We start from the raw sequence: 22,140 nt of genomic DNA on the forward strand, positions 1-22,140 counted from the left end.
GTATAGCACTTGGGGTGAATGGGATCAAAGGTTATGGAAAGAAAGCAGGATTAAGCTATTGAGTTGGATGATCATTCATGATTGTAATAAATGGCGGAGCAGGCTCAAAGGGCCATATGGTCTCTTCCTGCTCCTATCTTCTATATTTCTATGTCTAAATTAAGATGAATGGCCTTCTTCATGAAAAGGTGGGATTGCAAGCCATCAAAGTTTTGTCACTTTCAGAATAGGGATGATGGCACCATCAGTGTAAACTCCACCATAGCCTATTCAGGTGTCCTAGAACTTGAATTTTAGTGTACATGAGATCACTGGAAGTTGTGATTTAGTGCATTCCTCAATAGCAGCAAATGTAGCAACAGAGTATGATCATTCAAGAAGGAAAAATCAGGCCATCGACTTTGGTCCTGCCACAAGCTCAATTCCTGAACAAATGGCTGGAATTATCTGCGCCTGATTGGGATAGGTGAGACTGCAAAATATCTCAAGAAGATTCTCAGCATGTATCCCCAGGCAACCTAAAACCAGGAAGCAATTGTACCTTTTTTCCATCAATGCCAGGCTGATTTTCCCAACATCAAATGTCATAAATTCCAGTAGCATGAATTTGCATCTCTTTATTGTGGCCACATACCAGAATTACCCCAAGCCCCAGGTCAAATTTAAATGTAATGTTGGCATGAATGTAAAACAGTGTGATTTACAACTGTCTTTAAAGTAGGTGCAGCTGGAGACCTGAACTTTGAGGGGAACCCAGAGGCGAGCTCACACAACTCAGCGCTATGCTCACAAGCATTCCCAAAAGGATTCAGGGAAGAGTGGAGGTCTGACAAAAATACTGTCCACAGAGCTAAGTGATTCCATAAACAGACACCCCGGGGCCTCCTCTCAGGACACTCCAGGGATGTGCAACTTATCAGAGCTTCCTCTACCTGTGACTTCATCTGCTCCAGCTGCACTTTGGTCTGAGCTAGAGATCTTCATCTGGCCAGATCCCACCAGCATTGGATCACCAGATGACATCGCCAAGGTAATCACAGGTGTCAGTACGTAGCAAGCAGCCTCAATCTCTGCGAGAGATTGCTCTTGGGGCTACAGCAAGGTGTAGCAGTTGGGTTAGGAAAGTTAAGAAATTTTGAAGTCACTTTTGGGTCACGGGTGTGGCATCACTGTAAAGAAATTGCATTTTTGTGAATAGGTTTGTTTTGTATGTAAATATTTCAGTCACCTGAAAGCATTGTGAATTTGTATATTTGAATACTGTTATGTCAAGGTTTAGCTCGCCTCCCACTCAATGATAGTATCCCACTGGGAGATTAACATTCATACGATGTCAACCTCAGTTGAACTAGACTCCGAACCCTCGTGTGATCTCAACGTTTGGATCTTTATTTGAAGTGTAAGTGTTCTAATCCTTCTTACACAATTGAGTGAGGGTAGCTCATCAGCACTGGTACTCTCATGGTATTTAGGTTTCTTGAGTGGTAAGGCATGAATACAAGACGTGCACAGGAGGAGAAGATCCTTGGGCATGTCCTCATCTCTATCAGAGCAACGTTCTCATCATTAGATGGCAGTGAAAGCCAAGTGTTTTCTGGCATTGTTCTTGTTCTGTGATAAGATTCTCAGTTCCCAGAATGAATGCATTCACAGTACACCATGGCTAAAGCTTAGATCATGGCCTTGCAATTCATGAGACCAGAACATGCAAATGTGAATGCAGGACATGTTCCTGCTGTGCATGGTTGAAATGAAAGGGGTTGGTATTAAGAGCTAGGAGAGATATGGCTCTATTCCCTCCCTTACTTTCCTGGAACCTATCAGCTGTTTAAATATTATGAGCATATCTTATCTTCCTCCATGGCATTAGCAGCCTCCTGGCCTCTGCATCCTCCTCTAGTTCATCTAGTGACAAAGGATTACATCTTTGTAGAACACAACAATGCAGGAAATCCTATTTGGAGTATATTGTAGTGAGGCACCTGAGTGACCCAAGCATCGAATTGCACCTTCAGAAGGCCCATGGTTTGCTCTATAAAGGAGAACCTGGAGTTGTGAACGGCATGATATCTCTTCTCGGAATGACTCTGAGGTCAATGTATCAGAGTCATCAGCCAGTGTTACATTGAGTACCCTTATCCCCAAACAGCCATTCCTATAGTCGTACTGGTTTCCTCAAAATTCTCAGTCACCTGGGGTATTCAGGATGTAGGAGTTATGGCAGCTCCCAGGGTACCGTGCTCAAGTGGTGGTCATGCACAGTTGTATATTGACAGCATGGTTGATAAAGATTAGGAGCTGTTGCTATGGAGACTGTATAGCTACATGGGTTTATTGCACCCTGCACTCTTGGGAAGTCTGAGATGATTGGTAAGCCAGTGAACCTTTGAGCATGGCTATCTCCATCCACAGCAAACCTGACATACTGGTGGGGCTTCTTATAAAGGGCATCTGAAACCTCTTTTATGTGTTTCTGTGGACTGAAAGATGCTGGTCAGATCCCCTGTTGATCTCTGGAAAAACCCAGAGGCAAAGAAATTGAGCACAGCCATCATATTTAAATGCATTAACTGGGAAGCCTCCAAGCCAACATGGCATCAGGTTTTCATTAAGAATGTGACATAATTGATGTACCAGATCTTGGGACAAGAGCAGACATGTCCAGCACTGTCTCTCACTTACTTACAAATCAGGGCAAAGAATGATCAAAGGATTGATTAAGAAGGGGAAAATAGAGTATGAGAGTAGGATTGCGGGAAACATAAAAGCTGACTGCAGAAGTTTCTATAGGTATGCAAGGAGAAAACGACTGGTGAAGACAAGTGTAGGTCCCTTACAGAAGCAGAGGAATTTATAATGAGGAACAAGTAAGTGGGTGACCAACAGAATACATACTTTGGTTCCGTCTTCAAAAAGGAGGACACAAATAAGATACCAGAAATGTTGGGGACCACAGGGTTGAGTGAGAGGGAGGAATTGGGGAAATTGTTGGAATTGAAGGCCAATAAATGGCCAGGGCCTGACAATCCACATCCCAGAGTACCTGAGGAACTGGCCCAAGAAATAGTGGATGCATTGGTAGTCATCCTCCAAGATTCCATTGGCTTGGAGCATTTCCTAAAGATTGGAGGATAGTTAATGTAATCCCACTTTTTAAAAACTAGGAAAAAAATGGAGAAAACAGGGAATTATAGACCAATAAACTTGATGTTAGTACTGGGGAAAATTCTAGAATCCATCATCAAAGACTTTATAGCAAAATACTTAGAAAACAGTGACAGGATTAAACATGGATTTATGGAAGGGAAATCTTGCTTGAAGATGTAACTGGAGTTGATGAGGGGGAGCCAATGTATGTAGTTTCTTTGGACTTTCAAAAGGCTTTCAACAAAGTCCCACATAAGAGATTAGCATGTAAAATTAAAGTTCATGGAATTGGGGTAGAGTATTAGGATTGGATCTGGAACTTCTTAACACACAGGCCACAGTCACTTAGGAAAGGCAATAACACCTCCTCCATGGTCACTCTCACAGCCCAACAAGGCTGTGTTCTCAGTCCCCTAATATATTCCTTATACACCTACGACTGTGTGGCCAAATTCCCCTCAATTCAATTTTCAAGTTTGCTGACAACACCACCTTAGTGGGTCAGATCTCAACAATGACGAGACAGAGTACAGGAATGAGATAGAGAATCTGGTAAACTGGTACTGCGACAATAATCTCTCCCTCAATGTCAATAAAACAAAGGAGATTGTCATCGACTTCAGGAAGCATAGAGGAGAATGTGTCCCTGTCTACGTCAATGGGAACGAAGTAGAAGGGTCAAGAGCTTCATGTTTTTAGGTGTCCAGATCACCAACAACCTGTCCGGGTTCTCCCATGCCGACACTATAGGTACAAAAGTCCACCAACGCCTCTACTTTCTCAGGAGACTAAGGAAATTTGACATGTCAGCTACAACTCTCACCAACTTTTACAGATGCACCACCAAAAACATTCTTTCTGGTTGTGTCACAGCTTGGTATGGCTCCTGCTCGGATCAAGACCGCAAGGAACTACAAAGGGTCATGAATGTAGCCCAATCCATCCAATGAATGTAGCAAACCAGCCTCCCATCCATGACTCTGTCTACACCTCCCATTTGCCTCAGAAAAGCAGCCAGCATAATTATGGACCCCACGCACCCCGGACATTCTCTCTTCCACCTTCTTCCTTTGGGGAAACAATACAAAATGCTGAGCTCACGTACCAACTGACTCAAGAGCAGCGTCTTCCCTGCTGCTGTCAGACTTTTGAATGGACTTACCTCGCATTAAGTTGATCTTTCTCTACACCCTAGCTACGACTGTAACACTATATTCTGTACTGTCTCATTTTCTTCTCTATGAATGGTATGCTTTGTCTGTATAGTATGCAAGAAACAATATTTTTCCACTGTATGCTATTACATGTGACAACAATAAATTAAGTCAAATATTGAGATGGATAGAAAATTGGTTGGCACACAGGAAATAAAAGGTAGGAATCAATGGGTCTTTTTTCAAATGGCAACCAATGACTAGTGGGGTATCTCAGGGATCACTGCTAGGATCCCCAGCTATTCACTACAAATATATTAATGATTTAGATGAGGGGACAAAATGTAGTATCTCCAGATTTGCAGATAACAAAGTTGGGTGGGAAGGTGAGCTGCGAGGAGAATGCAGAGATCCTTCAGGGTGATTGGAACAAGTTGAGTGAGTGGGCAAATGATTGACAGGTGCAGTATAATTTGGATAAATATGAGGTTATCCACTTTGGTAGCAAGATTGGGAAGGTAGAATATTATATGTATGGCCATGAATTCGGCAAGGGGGATATGCAATGAGATGTGGGTGGCCTCGTACACCACTCCAAAATTGACAGATTATTTGACATTCATCCAAATAAACGTCCTCTCAATCTTAGTTGAATCGTGAATCTACTTTTCAACACTTTGCTTTGCCTCCACCCTCCCCCCCAAAATTGGGAAACACCAGGTCCACCCAGGGTTTGTACAGCCCTCCCAATGAGTCTGTTCAATGAAGGGTGGTAAGGTATGATACATATATGCTTGATATATTTGAAACATGAAATATTGCAACTGTTCGCTGGTAAATGCTGTTCCATTGTCTGAAACCAGCAGCCCATGGATGGCCAAACTTTGCCTTACCTTTTCCATTGTTGCAAAATAAGTTGTGGACTTCATTTCATAAATGTCTAGCTATTTTGAATGTGCAGCCACAATAAATATGAATATTGTACCCACAAATGGGCATATAAAATCCAGGTGAAGTCTCAACCATGGTCAGCTGCCATTTCCAAAAGTGCAACTGGTCTACAGATGGCAACTTCTGTTGCACATCTTAATTATGCTCTCTATGTTTGCATCTATCCAAAGGCACCAAACATAGCTGCAAGCCAACATTTCCATCTTGGAGATTTCTGAGTGGGCACTGTGTAATTCCTCAAGTAACAACTTCTGGCCAGGCATGGGGATGGTTACTCTCACTCCCCACAGAAAGAGACACTTTTCACAGCTCAGTTCATCCTTCCTGGTTTAAAAGGAACTGTTCAAACATTCTATTGTAATGCCAGCCCTGAAGAATTACATGTTTTACTTTGAACAGTATTGGCACTTGAGTCTAATGTTTGATCTGCTGGGCAAACATAAGTAATGTACTGAGAAAATTTAAGGCTAAGATAATTTCTTGTGGCACTGCTGGAGGCAGTGTACTTTCCAGCAATAGCGAAGGCTCATGGTCTCTATCTGTCCCTGGTCAGTGTTGGAAGATGTATTAATAGGTAGCACAATAAAGATCAATTTTGTGTCCTTGAAGATGCTATCAGAGGGATTCTCTTATATTCACAACAAGCCAGAGGCCGCTACTGGCCTCACACCTTCCACGGGCTAAGCCTTAATCAGAAGACATGAACTCTCTCTTCAAAGTTATTTTCAACTTTCCCTCATGGTACTTGTTGATCATCGGTCTCATGCCGGTATTTAGCCTTAGGTAGAGTTTACCACATACCTTGGGCTGCATTCACATTTGGAGGAAAAGGCGACTCGTTTGATTAGTAAGTTTGCAGACAACACAAAAGTTGATGGAATTGCGAATAATGAAGAGGACCATCAGAGGATACAGCAGGATATAGATCGGTTGGAGAGATGGCAGGTGGAGTTTAATCCAGACAAATGCGAGGTTATGCATTTTGGAAGATCTAATACAAATGGGAAATATACAGTAAATGGCAAAACCCTCAAGTGTATTGATAGGCAAAGGGATCTGGGTGTACAGGTATACAGGTCACAGAGTGGCATTGCAAGTGGAGAAGATAGTCAAGAAGGCATATGGCATGCTGGCCTTCATCGGCCTGGGCACTGAGTTCAAGAGTTGGCAAGTCATGTTGCAGCTTTATAGAACCTTAGTTAGGCTGCACTTGGAATATAGTGTTCAATTCTGGTCACCACACTACCAGAAGGATGTGGAGGCTTTGGAAAGGGTACAGAAAAGATTTACCAGGATGTTGTCTCATATGGTGGGCATTAGCTATGAGAGGTTGGATAGGTACATGGATGAGAGAAAAACTTGGACAGGTACATGGATGAAAGGGGTGTGGAGAGATATAGTCCAAGTGCAGGTCAGTGGGACTAGGCAAAAAATGGTTGGGCACAGACAAGAAGGGCCAAAAGGCCTGTTTCTGAGCTGTAAATTTTCTATGGTTCTACAGTTGGAGAATTCTGACCGGAAAGACACAGTTTGAGGGGAGACCTGATAGATTATGAGGGGCATAGACAGAGTGGCCAGTCAGAAGCTTTCTCCCAGGGTGGAAGAGTCAATTACTAAGGGGCACAGGTTTAAGGGGCAAGGTTTAACGGAGATGTACAAGGCAAGTTTTTTTTTACACAGAGGGTGGGGGGTGCCTGGAACTCCATGCCCCGGGAGGTAGTGGAAGTAGATATGATAGTGACTTCAAGGGGTATCTTGACAAATACATGACTAGGATGAAAATAGAGGGACATGGTCGCAGGAAGGGTAGGGGGTTTTAGTTCAGTTGGACAGCTTGATCGGTGCAGGCTTGGAGGGCCAAAGGACCTGGTCCTGTGCTAATTTTCTTTGATCTTCACTAAACAGTCCTAATAAAGGTTTGTGATCAGCAGTTATGTTAAACGCTACCTGTAAATATATTGATGGAATTTTTGTACTCCAAAGATGACAGCCAAACCCTCCTGTGGTGCTACTGTGCCATTAGGAAATATATTTTAAGCATGTTCTCTGCAGTTATGAGCAGGCACTAAGCTGTATTTTCTTTTATTAATACTAGAAGGTATTTGTCTTTATTTTTAATATGGACCTCATGCAATGTCCCAGAGATTTACAAGATTTACGGCCCTTTTGAATTGTTGGAGGAAGACTGATTGACAGGTCATAGTCAGGTGGTTTCTTCATGGAGGAATCCAAGGATTCACTTTCAATTCGGCTAGCTGGAAGCTGTTGGACTCCAGAGTGAAGCAGTGCATTCCTGGGTCTCTCTCTGGTATTGGAACTTTAGCTCTTGGTGGTTGACTACCTAGTAACTAGTCAAGGAGTGCCTCGGTCTCTTGGAAACATAGAAACTAGAAGCAGGACTAGACCATTCGGCCCTTCAAGCTTTCTCTGCTATTCATTTTGATCATGGCTGATCATCAAATTCAATATCCTGATCTCCCTTCCCCTCCATACATCCCTGATGCCTTTAGCCCCAAGAACATTATCTAATTTCTTGAAATCAGACAATGTTTTGGCTTCAACTATGTTCCGTGGTAGTGAATTCCACATATTCGCTACTGTAATGAAGCAGAGGTGGATTCCCCCCCCCCCCCAAGAACACTTAACCACTAAAAGGAATACCTCACTTCATAATCTGTTAGAGAGTGTGAAGTGGCATGATCTGCTCTTCAACAACTTACTGGTTAAATAAAAATAACTTCCAGACAGTTCATCTAAAGCTAACAGGTAACAATTTATTTATCGAACTAACAGTCAACGAGTTAACTAAACTACTAACAATCTGAATAAAATATTATTCTAAGGGAAGGCTGTTGAGGTAACTAGAATTCCCACTTATTACCAAAAAAAGGAATGTTTGTCACTCTCTAAAGTACAACCAGGCTTGGCATCTTCCCCAATGTTTTGGGTTTTCTCTATTGATTCTTCTGTCTGGAACTTCTGCCTTTGGTTCTTTCGCTATCGAGATGGAGCTTATTCTAAGACACAGATGAAAACGTTACTCTGGCAAATGGCAATTGCTCTTTCTGCTTATTGTCATGACGCCTTCTTCTTTTAAACTTGTGATGACGTGTCAACACCCCCCACAATACTATTGGTCCCAAGTTGCCCAATGCTACCAAATTTAAATCTAAAAGATTGTTGGTAGCTAAGTGCTTGATTTAAACTGATTGGCTAAATACAAAAAAGCCTGAAAGCCTGTCACGAAGGCAACCCTGCTGCTTTGGCCTTTGATACAAATGTTTCATTGAAACTCCATACGCACCTGCAATTTTTTGTAAAAAACTTTCGAATTACAGAAAATGCACCACCTTTTAAAAGGGGCCACTCAATGCTTTCATCTCTTAGAATTTTTCAGTCTTTTAAAAAAAAATTCATTCATGGAACATGAGCGTCACTGGCTGGCCAGCATTTATTGTCCATTCCTAGTGGCCCTTGAGAAGGTGGTAAGCTGCCTTCTCGAATCGCTGCAGAGCATGTTTTGTGGGTTGACCCACACTGCCATTAGGAGGCAATTCCAGGATTCTGATTCAGCGAGTGCGAAGGAATGACAATATATTTAGAAGTCAGGATGATGAGTGACTTGGAGGGAAACCTGCAGGTGGTGGTGGTCCCATGTAGCTGCTGCCCTTGTTCTTCAAGGTAGAAGTGGTCATGGGTTTGGAAGATGCTGTCTGAGGATCTTTGGTGAATTGTTACAATGCATCTTGTAGATTGTACACACTGCTGCTACTGAGCGTTCGTGGTGGAGGAAGTCAATGTGGTGCCAGTCAAGTGGGCTGCTTTGTCCTGAATGGTGTCAAACTTCTTGAGTGTTGTTGGAGCTGCACCCATCCAGGCAAGTAGGGAGTATTCCATCATACTCCAGACTTGTGCTTTGTAGATGGGGAGTCAGGAGGTGAGTTGACTGGCCCTCCACAACCACTTTACAAACACCAATCTACAATTACTCTATTTAACTTTGCAACAACCATCCTCCAGAGGGGACTGCTTGCAACGTGCCCAATGTTCCAAGTGCATGCAAAATTCCACAACTCTGCATCGTCTGTCATGACAGTCTGTGGGATGTCATGTGCGGCATAATGTTTCTTGAGCTTGATAATCACCCAACTGCTGGTTATGTTCAGAAGGTAGTTGAATTCAAGTCACTAGAATATACGAGTCAACAAGCATAAAGTGCTCTTTACCATTGCACTATAAAATATCAGCTGGTGTGAATGCCATTCTATTGCTTGGTCTGGCTTTAGTGCATTTCAAAGTGAGCATTTTGCAATTTCCTGTCTATATCAGCACACACAGAGGGCTCGTACAGTGATTATTTAGAGATCATCTATTTGTAGCGTTGGATATTTGTCCAAACGAGATGTTTATTCAATGTCATCTCATAATCACCACAAAGACAGACTGTGTTGCCCATCTTTAATGCTGGGACTATTAGTGCGGCCCACTCGGAAAATTGTACAAGTGGAATTATCCCCAGCTCTTTTAATCTCTACTTTCACTTGTAGTGCATGTGGAACTGGTCTTGCCTTAAAAGAATCTCAGTTAAGCAGCTGGGTCCACATAATTGACCTCTTCTACTTTTCTCGTCTTGAAAACCTCCAAGTACTTTCCTGTTACCTCATATAAGTTTCCTGGGCCCATTTTGAAGATTTTCCTCCAATCCATTTGGATTTTTTGTAACCAGTCCCTTCCCAAAAGGCTGGAGCCTGGCCCCTGTACTACTATCAACGGGAGTTGAACTGTTTGTTCCCTATGTGTGATTGTGTTAGTGTGGTTCCTATTAGTCGTAGTGGCCCTCCTGTATAAATTGCCAATCTTACTTTAGTGTCCTTCAACTCGAGCATAGAGATACCTAACCATAACCTTTGAAATTCATACTCTCCTACACTAGATACTGCTGCCTTCTGTCCACCTCAATATCCAGTGGGTTTCCATTCACTTGGACCTGTAACTATATTGGGGCCACTTTTGGTGTAGTGGTGCAATTTAAAATGCTGACTCTTCCTCTTCAGCCTGACTTATCTAGTATATTCTGTTTTGGGGTAGTTCGCCCTTTGATACGGGGGTTGCATGCTCTGTTTGTTTTGGTTACCTTGCTGCATGTATAGGACTGTTGAGCTGGCCGCTCTCTCAAGTGTGGAACTCTCTCTCGGCCACTGTTGGAATTTCTTAGTTTCTTTGCATACGTGTTTTTCTTTACTCAAGGCTGGGTTTCATGAGCATATCCAGCTGAAGACCTGGATGTGCGGTGGGGGACTCCCCCGAGGCTATGGATTACTATATAAAGATCCTTGCAGTTCTTGGGCCCTTTACTCTGAATCCTCACAAGTTAAGGCCAGTTCTATTGCTTTTCTTTCATCTAAGTTTGGTTCTGTCAAAGCCTTCTTTGGGTTGCTCGATCATTTATAATTCAAACTAAATGGTCATTCAACATTTCTGGTAATACTGAGCCATACTTGTAATGTTCCATCAGTTTTCTTAGTCAGGAATTCTGCCACTGGTTCCCCTGCAAATTTAGTGGTTGTATTGAATCTGTACCATCGCAATGACACGGAAGGTTTAGGATCGGAATGATTTGCCGCTATTTCTGCTAACTCATTGAAGGTCTTGGATTTAAGTTTCTGCTTTCGTCAGACTTTTTATAAAACTGAAAGTTGAACCCACACGACCTTTTGCTGAGTATCTCCGCTTTCATTTGCTCAGCATATTGAGGCCAATTCTTAATATTCGCGTTGCATGGGTCCAACTTCCCAAAAAATGGCATTGCAAAACTGAATGATACAGGCTTACTAGGATCTGATGAGCAGAGTTACCAAAACCTTCCTTTTACCTTGTCACCAACATAACAGCTCCTGTGAAAGAACTGTGTTTTTGTTGCACTAAATGAAAATAAACAATAATCACGAGGCTGTGGTGAACATAACAGGTCCCAACTAGAACTAAAAGATTAATGAACCCTCTCAGTCTTGTTCTATATAGGGGTTGTTATACGATCTCCACCTGGTTGGCTAATTACCAATCCCTATGGAGCTCGTATTCAATGAACTGAACTGGGAGATCAATTAGCGATTCCTCATGCAGATCATGGGAGTTATTACAACCTGGTTATATCACTGCGAACTGTATGATCCAAGGTCACAGGTAGAAACTTGTTGCAGTAGCAATGTCCTGACTGTGGGTCTGGCAGTGAGTGAGACATAATCCCCCTTGTATTTAAAATCATGTGGCAGCCAGCCAGTTAGCTCTGCACAATCTAGATACCTGGTCAATTCTGCAGCGAGGTAGGTAGGAAGTTGCTCACTGCCCTTTATCTCAATAGTCGAAGGTCCAGTATCCTAGTTAAATTGCACCCAGAGAGGCATTCCCGCCCTACAGGCTTGCAATATCATTCTGCTTGTCTTGAGAGGGGGATTTTTAAACTTAAACAGTGGCCACCCTCTCCTCACCTGTTATACCTGAATGCCTGGGAGCTGCAAGCCACCATCAAGCATCTTTCCTCAGTTATCCTTGACCCATCATCCTCACTCCCTCGCTCTATCACCCTTGACCTATCCTTGGTTACCATCAACTCACTGGCCTCGCCATTGACCAGCACTCAATTATCCTTGACCTCATCTCTATGTGCTGCTTTTGGTAGATATTGATTTTCCCTCTCTCAGCCAAACTCACTTCTTCTGACCTTGCTTTGGGCTGCAATAACCCAAGTTTCCTCCCTCATACAGACATACTCCAATCTCTCTTGACAGCCATCTCATTTCCCATTCTCAGGAGCTTCACCAGATTCCGCCCCTTGTGTCAGAAAATTTGGAATGTGTTATAAGGCTGCAGCCCTCTAAAATATTTAGTGCTATATTGGAGTAGGCTGTAACCCATTATTTAAAGTTATGAATATTAAATAAATGTACAAAAACCATGTCCCCTTAAAAATGTTGTCATTTTCTCAGAAGCTGTCCAGAATCTAATCTAACAGATCAACATCATCTTCCATCAGGAAAAAGATACAAGTCTGAGGACATGTACCAACTGACTCAAGAACAGCTTCTTCCCTGCTGCCATCAGGCTTTTGAATGTACCTATTTCACCAAGTTGATCTTTCTCTACACCCTAGCTATGACTGTAACATTACATTCTGCACTCTTTCCATTTCTTCTCTATGAACAGTATGCTTTGTCTGTATAGCATGCAAGAAACAATATTTCCACTGTATACCAATACATGACAATAATAAATCAAATCAAAAATCAAATCTGTTCAACTCATATGTATCATTTGCAAAGTAAAAAGATTTTCTTCATACCTATAAAATCAGAGAGCCGTACATTTCTTGGTCTTATGAGTAGGCCTTCACGAATCAATTCTTCATAGAGGGAATCAATTGTCCTGTGTAAAATAAAGATTAATTTTTAGTTGATATTTATTCATACCATGGTTCAGATATGTGTATCCATTGATTCACACTTACTGGATTTAATTTCTGTGATAACTATTTTATCTAAGGTGGAAGGTTTACCTCTAACTGTTAATATGATGGGCCAAATGGCTTCCTTCCTTGCAGTGTTATTCTATGACCCAGGCAATTCATTTACTTCTTAAGATAATATTTTGATTGAAAAGTTTGGCTAATGTGGCCATTTAGCATTCCTCATGTTATATCAGCTTTTAGCTACATATTAGTAATGCTTATTTCCTGGACAAGAATGCAAGGACAATGTCAGAGCTATGAGAATTCAGATGTCAAATATAAATATTAAATATACAAATCTAACCAGCAAGTTCAGATTCCACTGAAGCTCTGAGACAGTTTTAAAGCCTGTACATGGTTTGAATGTTTCTTCCTTAACTCTTTTTAACTCCAAGCAATTATTTTATTTATTTGTTGGATGCTTAATTTCATGATATTTTATGTGTACAGTAAATAATTAGATGTGAACACAATTACACAGAGTTCTTCAACAGACAAATCCCCATCAAAATAAACTCATCCAATAAATTCAAAATATGATACTGAGACAGCTTGTAATTATTTCAAATCATTGTAAGCGTGTTTTGTGTTGAACACTGGGGAAAGGTTTGGGAATATTTCATTTGTCTGGCATCCCTAATGACCTTAAAATACAAAGCCTTGATTTCAGCTTCAAACATCAACCATTCTTTGTTTGCTCAATGTCTGATTCACAGAATGGAAGAATCACAAAATCATACGGTGTGAAAGAGGCCATTTGGCCCATTGAGTCTGCAACAATACACCAGAAGCACCTAATCCACCTACCTAATCCCATTCACCAGCACTTGACCCATGGCCTTGAATGTTATGTTATGTCAAGTGCTCCACCAGGTACTTTTTAAATGATGTGAGACAATCTACCATCAATCACCCTCCCAGGTATTATAGAAAGTTGCCAGGTTTTGACTTCGGAGCAGCATTTTGTAAATGCTCATTTACGTTAACATGATAGGTTGCTCAACATTTAATGCTGTTGTTTTGATTGAGCTTGATATTAAAAACCTGCTGTTATGCTAAATAATAATTCCAGTACAATATTCTTTGTAGGTTGTTTGTTCAAACTGAAGTGAGAAATAACATTAAATTCTTTCCTGGCTCTGTTTAACAGTTCTTAAAGCTACATGGCTGGCTCGGTTAAAAATGAACTTTGAACATGAACGGGACAGAGATGAGCCTTCGGCCACAAAGCATTTGCACCACATCAACAATGAGTAATGCACACGTATGCCTATTAATAAAATAATGACAAACTCCGCTCATTGGTAACCAACAATTGAATCACAAGGCAGGATACCCAGGGGCTGCAAATGAACATTGGAATTGTTTCTGAGTCCCAGTTCAAACTCCAGAGGGAATAAGTCACAGCCCCTAATCTTCATGGAGTGTTGATTGGCTAGAAGGCAGGTGGGGTGGCCAGTTAATGCCCAGGGAGGCAGAAATGAAATCAAGCATCAAGGAAGATGGCCATTTGGCCCATTGAGTCTATGCTGGACGCAAATGTTTTAGGAAAGAGAAGGGACTTGGCAGCACTGCTAGAGGATACACTGGCAGAGGGAAGTAATAAGAAGTGAGATCCTAAATGTACAAAGTAGATATGTCCCTCCAAAAATAAGGGTGGTACTGCCAAATCTGACCCCTTTGTTGTCTAGAAGAATACAGGGGAAGATCAAACAGAAGAAGTGTACACCATGCACAAAGAACCAAGTGCTGCAGATAGCCGAGATGAATGTAAGTGTAGGGGTGAAGTAACAAAGGAAATAAAGAAATCAAAGGAAGGGCATGAAAAAAAAGATTAGCAAGTAAAGCAAAAGAAAACTATCACGTTGACAGGCACGGACTTGTCATGGATGGTCGGCATTGATTTGTAAAGGAAGGTCTTGCCTCACAAACTTTCAAGAAGGGTAGATGAAGGTAGTGCAGTGGATGTTGTGTATATGGATTTTAGCAAGGCATTTGACAAGGTCCCACATGGCAGATTGGTCAAAAAAGTAAAACCCGTGGATAGGGGTAGGATAGAGTACAGCGTAGGGTATCACAGGATAAGGTGGCAAACTGAGTCAAAAGTTGACAGTAACAGGGCAATGGATGCCCTTACAAATGAAAAGTTGTTTCAAATGGTGCTCCACAGGTTTCGGTGTTAGGATCCTGCTGTCTCTGTTATATATTAATGATTTGGATATAAACATGGGGGAGTCCAATTAGAAAATTTGCAGACGCCACAGATTGGTCGAGTAATGGATAGCATAGAGGATAGCTCTAATCTACAAAACAATATAGATGGGCTGTGGAGCGGGTAGTAAATTGGCAGATGGATTTTAACATAGAGAAGTGTGAGGTAATGCATTTAGGGAGGTCAAATATTATAGAGAATACACAATAAATGCAAACATACTAAAAAGAGAAGATGAAGTGAAGCATGTTGGTGCTCAAAGGTCCCTAAAGGCAGCAATTCAAGTAGACAAGGTTGTAAAGAGGGCTTATAGAATGTTCTCTTTCATTGGCAGAGGTATAGAATAAGAAAGAAAGCAGATATAGTGCAGGATTTTCTGGCCATAGTGCAGGATTTTCTGGCCATACTCCCTCAATCCAGAAATTCCCACTCGAGGTCAACAGATATTTGCATGGTCTGCCCCTCGCCCGTGACAACTCCGTGATGGGTGGAACAGGAAAATTCACCCCGTAACGTTGGAGTTGTATAAAACACTGGTGAGGTCTCAACTGGAATATTGTGTGCAGTTCTGGTCATCATATTATATGGGAAGAATGTATTTGCTCTAGAGAGGGTATACAGGAAGTTTTACAAGAATCTTGCCAGGAATAGAAAGGAGAGATTAGATAGGTTGGGGTTATTATGGGGGAAGGGATAGAATGGTCAGGATGAAATTGTTTCCCTTGATGGAGAATTCTAGAACCAGGGGACATAAATTCAAACAAAGTGGCAGTGGTGTAGAGGGGACATGAGGGTAAACTTCGACACAGTAGCACAGTGGTTAGCACTGCTGCCTCACAGCTCCAGGGAGCTGGCTTGATTCTCAGCTTGGGTCACTATCTGTGTGCAGTTTGAACGTCCTCCCCTTGTCTACGTGGGTTTCCTCTGGGTGCTCCGGTTTCCTCCCACAGTCCAAAAATATACAAGTTGGGTTAATTGGCCATGCTAAATTGACCACAGTATCAGGGGGATTAGCAGGGTAAATATTGGGGGTTATGGGGGAAAGGATACTAGTAAGATTGTTGTCGGTGCAGACCGATGGTCCAAATGGTCTCCCTACGCACTGTTGGGATTCTATATGCAAAGGGTGGTGGGTATCTGGAATTTGCTGCCTGAGCTGGCGCTGAAGGCAGAGACCACTAAACTCTTAAAAAGAGCATGGGCCTGCACTTTAAATGCTGTAAGCTACACAGCTATGGGCAAGGTGCAGGGGGGTGGAGTTAGAAAGGGCACCTGGGTGTTAAATACTTGGTAATTGCAATATCATGTGGAAATATGTGAGGTTATCCACTTTGGTGATAAAAACAGGAAAGAAGATTACCTGAATAGTGGCAGTTTAGGAAAAGGGCAAATGCAACATGACCTGAGTGTCATGGTGGAATAATTGCTGAAGTTTGGCATGTCGGTGCAGGATGCAGTAAGAAAACCTTATGGAATGCTGGCCTTCATAGCAAGAGGATTTGAGTTTAGGAGTAAGTATGCTTTGCTGAGTTATACAGGGCCTTGGTGAGGCCACACCTTGGGTATTATGTGCACTTCTGGTCTCCTAGTCTGAGGAAGGATTTTTTTTCAACTGAGGTAGTCCAGCAAAGGTTCACTTTTGATCCTGGAATAGGAGGACTGATATATGAAGAGAGGCTAGATTGATTGGGCTTATACTCACTGGATTTGAGAAGAATGAGAGGGGATCTCATAGAAACATAAAACCCTGATGGGACTGGAGGGGCTGGATGCAGGAAGAATGTTCCCAGTGTTGGGCAAGTCCAGAACTACGGGTCACAGTCTTTAAGAATAAGGGGTAAGCCATTCAGGACTGAAATGAGGAAGAACTTCTTCACTTACAGTTGTGAACCTGTGGAATTCTCTACCACAGAAAGCTGTAGGGGCCAGTTTGATAGATATGTTCAAGGGGAAACTGGAAGCAGCCCTTGTGGCTAAAGAGATCAAGGGGCTTGAACAGAAAGCTGGAGTGGGATACTGAAAGTGCATTATCAGATTGAATTGTGGTGCTAGCTCGAAGGGCCGAATGGTCTACTCCTGCTCCTGTCTTCTGTGTGTTATGGGCTGGCACAGACAAAATGGGCCAAATGGCCTCTTTGTGTTGTAACTTTTCTATGGGTCAATGGAACCCTTTCCCCAATTTTGCTGTTGCTGACTTGAGGTCTTCCAGGAAACAGTGAGAGTGAGAGAAAGAGGCTGTTTTCCTCAAAGACAATAGGAGAAGTCTACTCTCCCAGACCTAGCAGTTCTGGACGGAAGAGGTGCCACGATTAGCAAAGAGAGTGTGGTCCAGGAAACTGAATCCAATGCAGAAAGAGGTTCAACAACCTTATTCAATCTGGTAAGAAATGCAATACTGAATCGTCAGGATACTTATCAGCCTTCGGTCCATCGGGTCAACACCAGCAATATTAACACTGCAGTGAAATTACTGTAAAAATCTCTGAGTCACCACACTCTGGACCTGTGTGAAAATACTGAGGAGGAATTTAGCACGGCCAATGCACCTAACCAACAAGTTTGACGGTGGGAGGAAACCAGAACACCCAAAAGGAAACCCAGGCAGACACAGGGAGAATGTGCAAACTCCACACAGATATGACCCAAGCCAGGAATCGAATTCTGGCGCTGTGAGGCAGCAGTGCTAATCACTGTGCTACCGTGTCTCCCTGTCCGCCACCTTCTCATATCCTTGAATGTTGTGATATTTCCAAATATTTTTTAAAGGTTGTAAGGTTTCAGGCTCCACTAGATTCCCAATGCATTCCAGATTCCCATCACCTTCTGAGTGAAAACATTTTTCCTCAAATCTCCTCTGAACTTCTGAAATTATGCTCCTCGTGATTGACCCAATCAATCAAGAACAGCTGCTCCCTACTCACCCTGTCCATAACCCTCAAATCTTATCCCCTTTAGCCTTGCTGATGATGATTTAACCTGAGGATCACCACACCATAGGCAAGAGGCAAGACTGAGAAGATGGGGCCAGCATGAATAACCTCAGCAAGTATGGAAATTGATCCCACACTGTTGGCATTGATGCGTATCACGAACCAACTGTCCAGCCAACTGAGCTAACTGACTCCTCAAAGATGTCCAGAAGTGCACACAGCAGTAGCCTAACTAGCATTTTGTTTAGTTCCAGGATGTCTTCCCAGCTGTTGTATTCCATGTTTTTGTTAATAAAGGCAAGTATCTCATACACCTTCTGAGCTGCACCTTCAGGGATCTGTGGATATATACTCTAAGGTCCTTCTGGTCTTTAGCACTTCTCAGGGCCCTACCATTCATATCCCATTTAAGCCCTTCCTGATTTCATTACAGGACACTTTTTTGGGATTGAATTCCATTTGTCACTGCTCTATCCTCCTGACCGGTCCCTTGATATCCTCCTGCAGACTATTTACCACTTTACCAATTTCCATGTCATCCGTGAACTTCTTCATCACACCCGTTATACTCAAGACCAAATCATTTACGTACACCACAAATCATAAGGGCCCTCGCATCAGGCCTTGCGGACGCCTATTGGAAACAGACTTCCAGACACAGATATCCCTCTACATTCCTACCTCTTAGCCAATTTTGGAGCCAATGTGTCATTTTGCCTTGGATCCCATGGGCCCTTACTTCCTTCACCAGTCTGTCATGAGGGACCTTATCAAAAAAGCCTTGCTAAAGTCCATCCTATGCATTATCATCATCAACGCTCCTAGTTACCTCAAAAATATTGATTAAATTTATCGTATATGATATTCTCTTAACAAATCCATGCTCACAATCCCTGATTAGGGGAATCTGTTGACAGGCAAAGGGATGCCTGGTAATTGGGAGGCTTTCAAAAATGTGCTAACCAGGGTTCAGGGTAAGCACATTCCTCTTAGAGTGAAGGGCAAGGTTGGCAAAGTAGGAAACCCTGGATGATTCAGGATATTGCGGCCCTAGTCAAGAAGAAGGAGGCACATGGCATACATAGGCAGCTGGGATCAAATGGATCCCTTGAAGAGTGTAGAGGGTGCTGGAGCAGAGTTGAGAGAAATCAGGAGGGCAAAAAGGGGGACACAAGATTGCTTTGGCAGATAAGGCAAGAAGAATCTGAAGAGTTTCTACAAACACATAAGGGCAAAAGAATAACTAGGGTGAGAGTAGGACCTCATAAGGGTCAACAAGATCATCTTTGTATGGATCTACTAGAGATGGGTGAAACCCTAGATGAATGTTTCTCATCAGTATTCACTGTTGAGAAAGGCATGGATGTTAGGGAACTTGAGGAAATAAATAGTGATGCCTTGAGAAGTTTACAAATTACAAAGGAAGTGGTGCTGGAAGTCTTAAAGTGCATCAAGGTAGATAAATCCCAGGGGAAAGGGAGAGAAGGGGGGGGAAGGGAGAGAAGGGGAGGGGGGGGAAGGGAGAGAAGAGATGTCGGGGTAAATTTTTCACTCAGAGGATGGTGGGTTAGTGGAATCGGCTGCCGTCGGTGGTGGTAGAGGCAAATTGAATAGAGTCTTTTAAGAGACTTCTGGATGAGTACATGGGACTTAATAGGATTGAGGGTTATAGGTAAGCCTGGTAGGTAGAGATATGATCGGTGCAACTTGTGGGCTGAAGGGCCTGTTTATGCTGTAGTTTTTCTATTCTATTCTCTAAGAGAGAGAGGAAAGAGACGGGGGAAGAGAGAGAGAGGAGGGAAAGAGACGGGGGAAGAGAGGGAGAGAAAGAGAGAGAGAGAGACAGACAGAGAGAGAGACAGAAGGGGAGAGAGAGAGAAAAGAGACGGGTGGGGGGGGAAAGAGAGAGAGAGAGAGGAAAGAGACGGGGGAAGTTTATTAAAGTGGTAAAAGAAAGCCTAGTTGAGTGAATGAGGAGCAAAAGAATGTACAGCTTGGTCAAGGATTGATTGATAAGAAGGTGCCAGACCTTCCTTTCTGGTTGTTTCAAAGCTTGGTATGGCTACTGCTCTGTCCAAGACCATAAAAAAAACTACAAAAGCATTGTGAACGAATGTCATTTCATCATGCAACCCTGCCTTCCAACCATTGACATTGTCTGCCTATACTTCTTGCTGCCTTGGAAAAACAGCCAGCATAATCAAGGCTCCCACATTCCCCGGACATTCTCTCTTCCACCTTCTTCCATTGGGAAATAGATACAAAAGTCTGAATACCAAACTAGTCCCTGCTGCCATCAGACTTTTGAGTGGACCTACCTCGTCTTACCTTAATCTTTCTCTATGACTGTAACACTGCATTCTGCACCCGCTCCTTTCCTTCTCAATGTATGGTATGCTTTGTCTGTATAGCATGCAAAGTCCCGCGTGGGAGGTTAGTTAGGAAGTTTCAGTCACTAGGTATATATGGAGAGGTAGTAAATTAGATTAGACATTGGCTCAATGGAAGAAGCCAGAGAGTGGTAGTGGAGGATTGCTTCTCTGGTGTGCTGCAGGGATCAGTGCTGGGTCCATTGATGTTTGTCATCTATATCAATGATCTGGATGATAATGTGGTAAATTAGATCAGCAAATTTGCTGATGATACAAAGATTGGAGGTGTAGTGGACAATGAGGAAGGTTTTCAAAGCTTACAGGGGGATTTGGACCAACTAGAAAAATGGGCGGAAAAATGGCCGATAGAGTTTAAATGATGTGGATATGTCGGCGTTGGACTGGGGTAAACACAGTAAAAAGTCTGACAACACCAGGTTTCAGTCCAACCACTATCAAATAAATTGGTTGGACTGAAACCAGATGGAGTTTAATGCAGACACGTGTGAGGTATTGCACTTTGGAAGGACAAACCAAGGTAGAACATACAAGGTAAATGGTAGGACACTGAAGAGTGCAGTGGACCAAAGGGATCTGGGAATACAGATACATAATTCCCTAAAAGTGGCGTCACAGGTAGATTGGGTCGTAAAGAGTGCTTTTGGTACATTGGTCTTTATAAATCAAAGTATTGAGTATAAGAGTTGGAATGTTATGGTGAGGTTGTATAAGATATTGGTGAGGCCGAATTTAGAGTATTGTGTGCAGTTTTGGTCATCTAATTACAGGAAGGATATTAATAGGGTTGAAAGAGTGCAGAGAAGGTTTACAAGGATGTTGCCGGGACTTAAGAAACTGAGTTACAGAGAAAGGTTGAATAGGTTAGGACTTTATTCCCTGGAGTGTGGAAGAATGAGGGGAGATTTGATCGATAGATAGAGTGAATCCAAGCAGGCTTTTTCCACTGAGGCTAGGGGAGAAAAAAAACACCAGAGGACATGGGTTATGGGTGAAGGGGGAAAAGTTTAAAGGGAATATTAGGGGGGGCTTCTTCATGCAGAGAGTGGTGGGAGTGTGGAATGAGCTGCCAGATGAAGTGGTGATTGCAGCCTCACATTTAACATTTAAGAAAATCTTGGACAGGTACATGGATGAAAGGGGTGAGGAGGGATATGGTCCAGGTGCAGGTCTACTCAGAAAAATGATTTGGCCAAGAAGGGCCAAAAGGCCTGTTTCTGTGCTGTAATGTTCTGTAGTTCTATGGTTCTATTCATGCCCTCCCAGTTTAGATGCAACCAGTCCTTCTTGTACAGGTCCCACCTGCCCCGGAAGAGACCCCAGTGGTCCAGATATCTGAAACCCTCCCTCCTACACCAGTTGTTTAGCCACGTGTTGAGCTGTAGTATCTTCCTATTCCTAGCCTCACTGACACGTGGCACAGGGAGTAATCCTGAGATTACAACCCGAGAGATCCTACTTTTCAACTTTCTACCTAAACTGCTGCTGCAGGACCTCATCACTCTTCCTACCCATGTCATTGGTACCAATATGAACCACAACCACTGGCTGTTCACCCTCTCCCTTCAGAATGCTTTCTGCCCGTTCAGAGATATTCTGAACCCTGGAACTACCCTTTGACACCAAATCTTGCACTCCGCATTTTTTTGTAGATGTTACTAGGCCGACTTCTCCCAGAATGCACCACCGAAGTCCCTCAGCCGCCTCTACCCGGTCTGCATCTCCTTTCAATCCCTCATTGTTTCCCTGCTGCTGAGTATCTTACCACCCCGCCCCCCCGCCAGTCTAGTGCAAACCTTCCCTTTTAGCAATAGCAAACCTGCCCTCGAGGATATTGCCTCCCAGTACCTCC

At 42.8% G+C, this 22,140-nt stretch overlaps 1 protein-coding gene across 3 annotated transcripts in view; it reads right to left on the bottom strand.

Annotated features, from left to right (window-relative positions):
* The window catches only part of LOC145349811 (dynein regulatory complex subunit 11-like), a 207,466-nt gene that overhangs the window by 78,056 nt on the left and 107,270 nt on the right, over positions 1 to 22,140 (bottom strand). For all 3 annotated transcript variants that reach the window (XM_080198356.1, XM_080198355.1, XM_080198357.1), the window contains one exon: positions 12,592 to 12,674. In XM_080198356.1, coding sequence (XP_080054482.1) covers positions 12,592 to 12,674 — 83 coding nt within the window. The remainder of the gene's footprint in view (positions 1 to 12,591; positions 12,675 to 22,140) is intronic.

This window comes from Carcharhinus amblyrhynchos, chromosome 11 (genome assembly GCF_965287045.1).
Source record: "Carcharhinus amblyrhynchos chromosome 11, sCarAmb.v2.hapA, whole genome shotgun sequence".
Classification (NCBI taxonomy): Eukaryota; Metazoa; Chordata; class Chondrichthyes; order Carcharhiniformes; family Carcharhinidae; genus Carcharhinus; species Carcharhinus amblyrhynchos.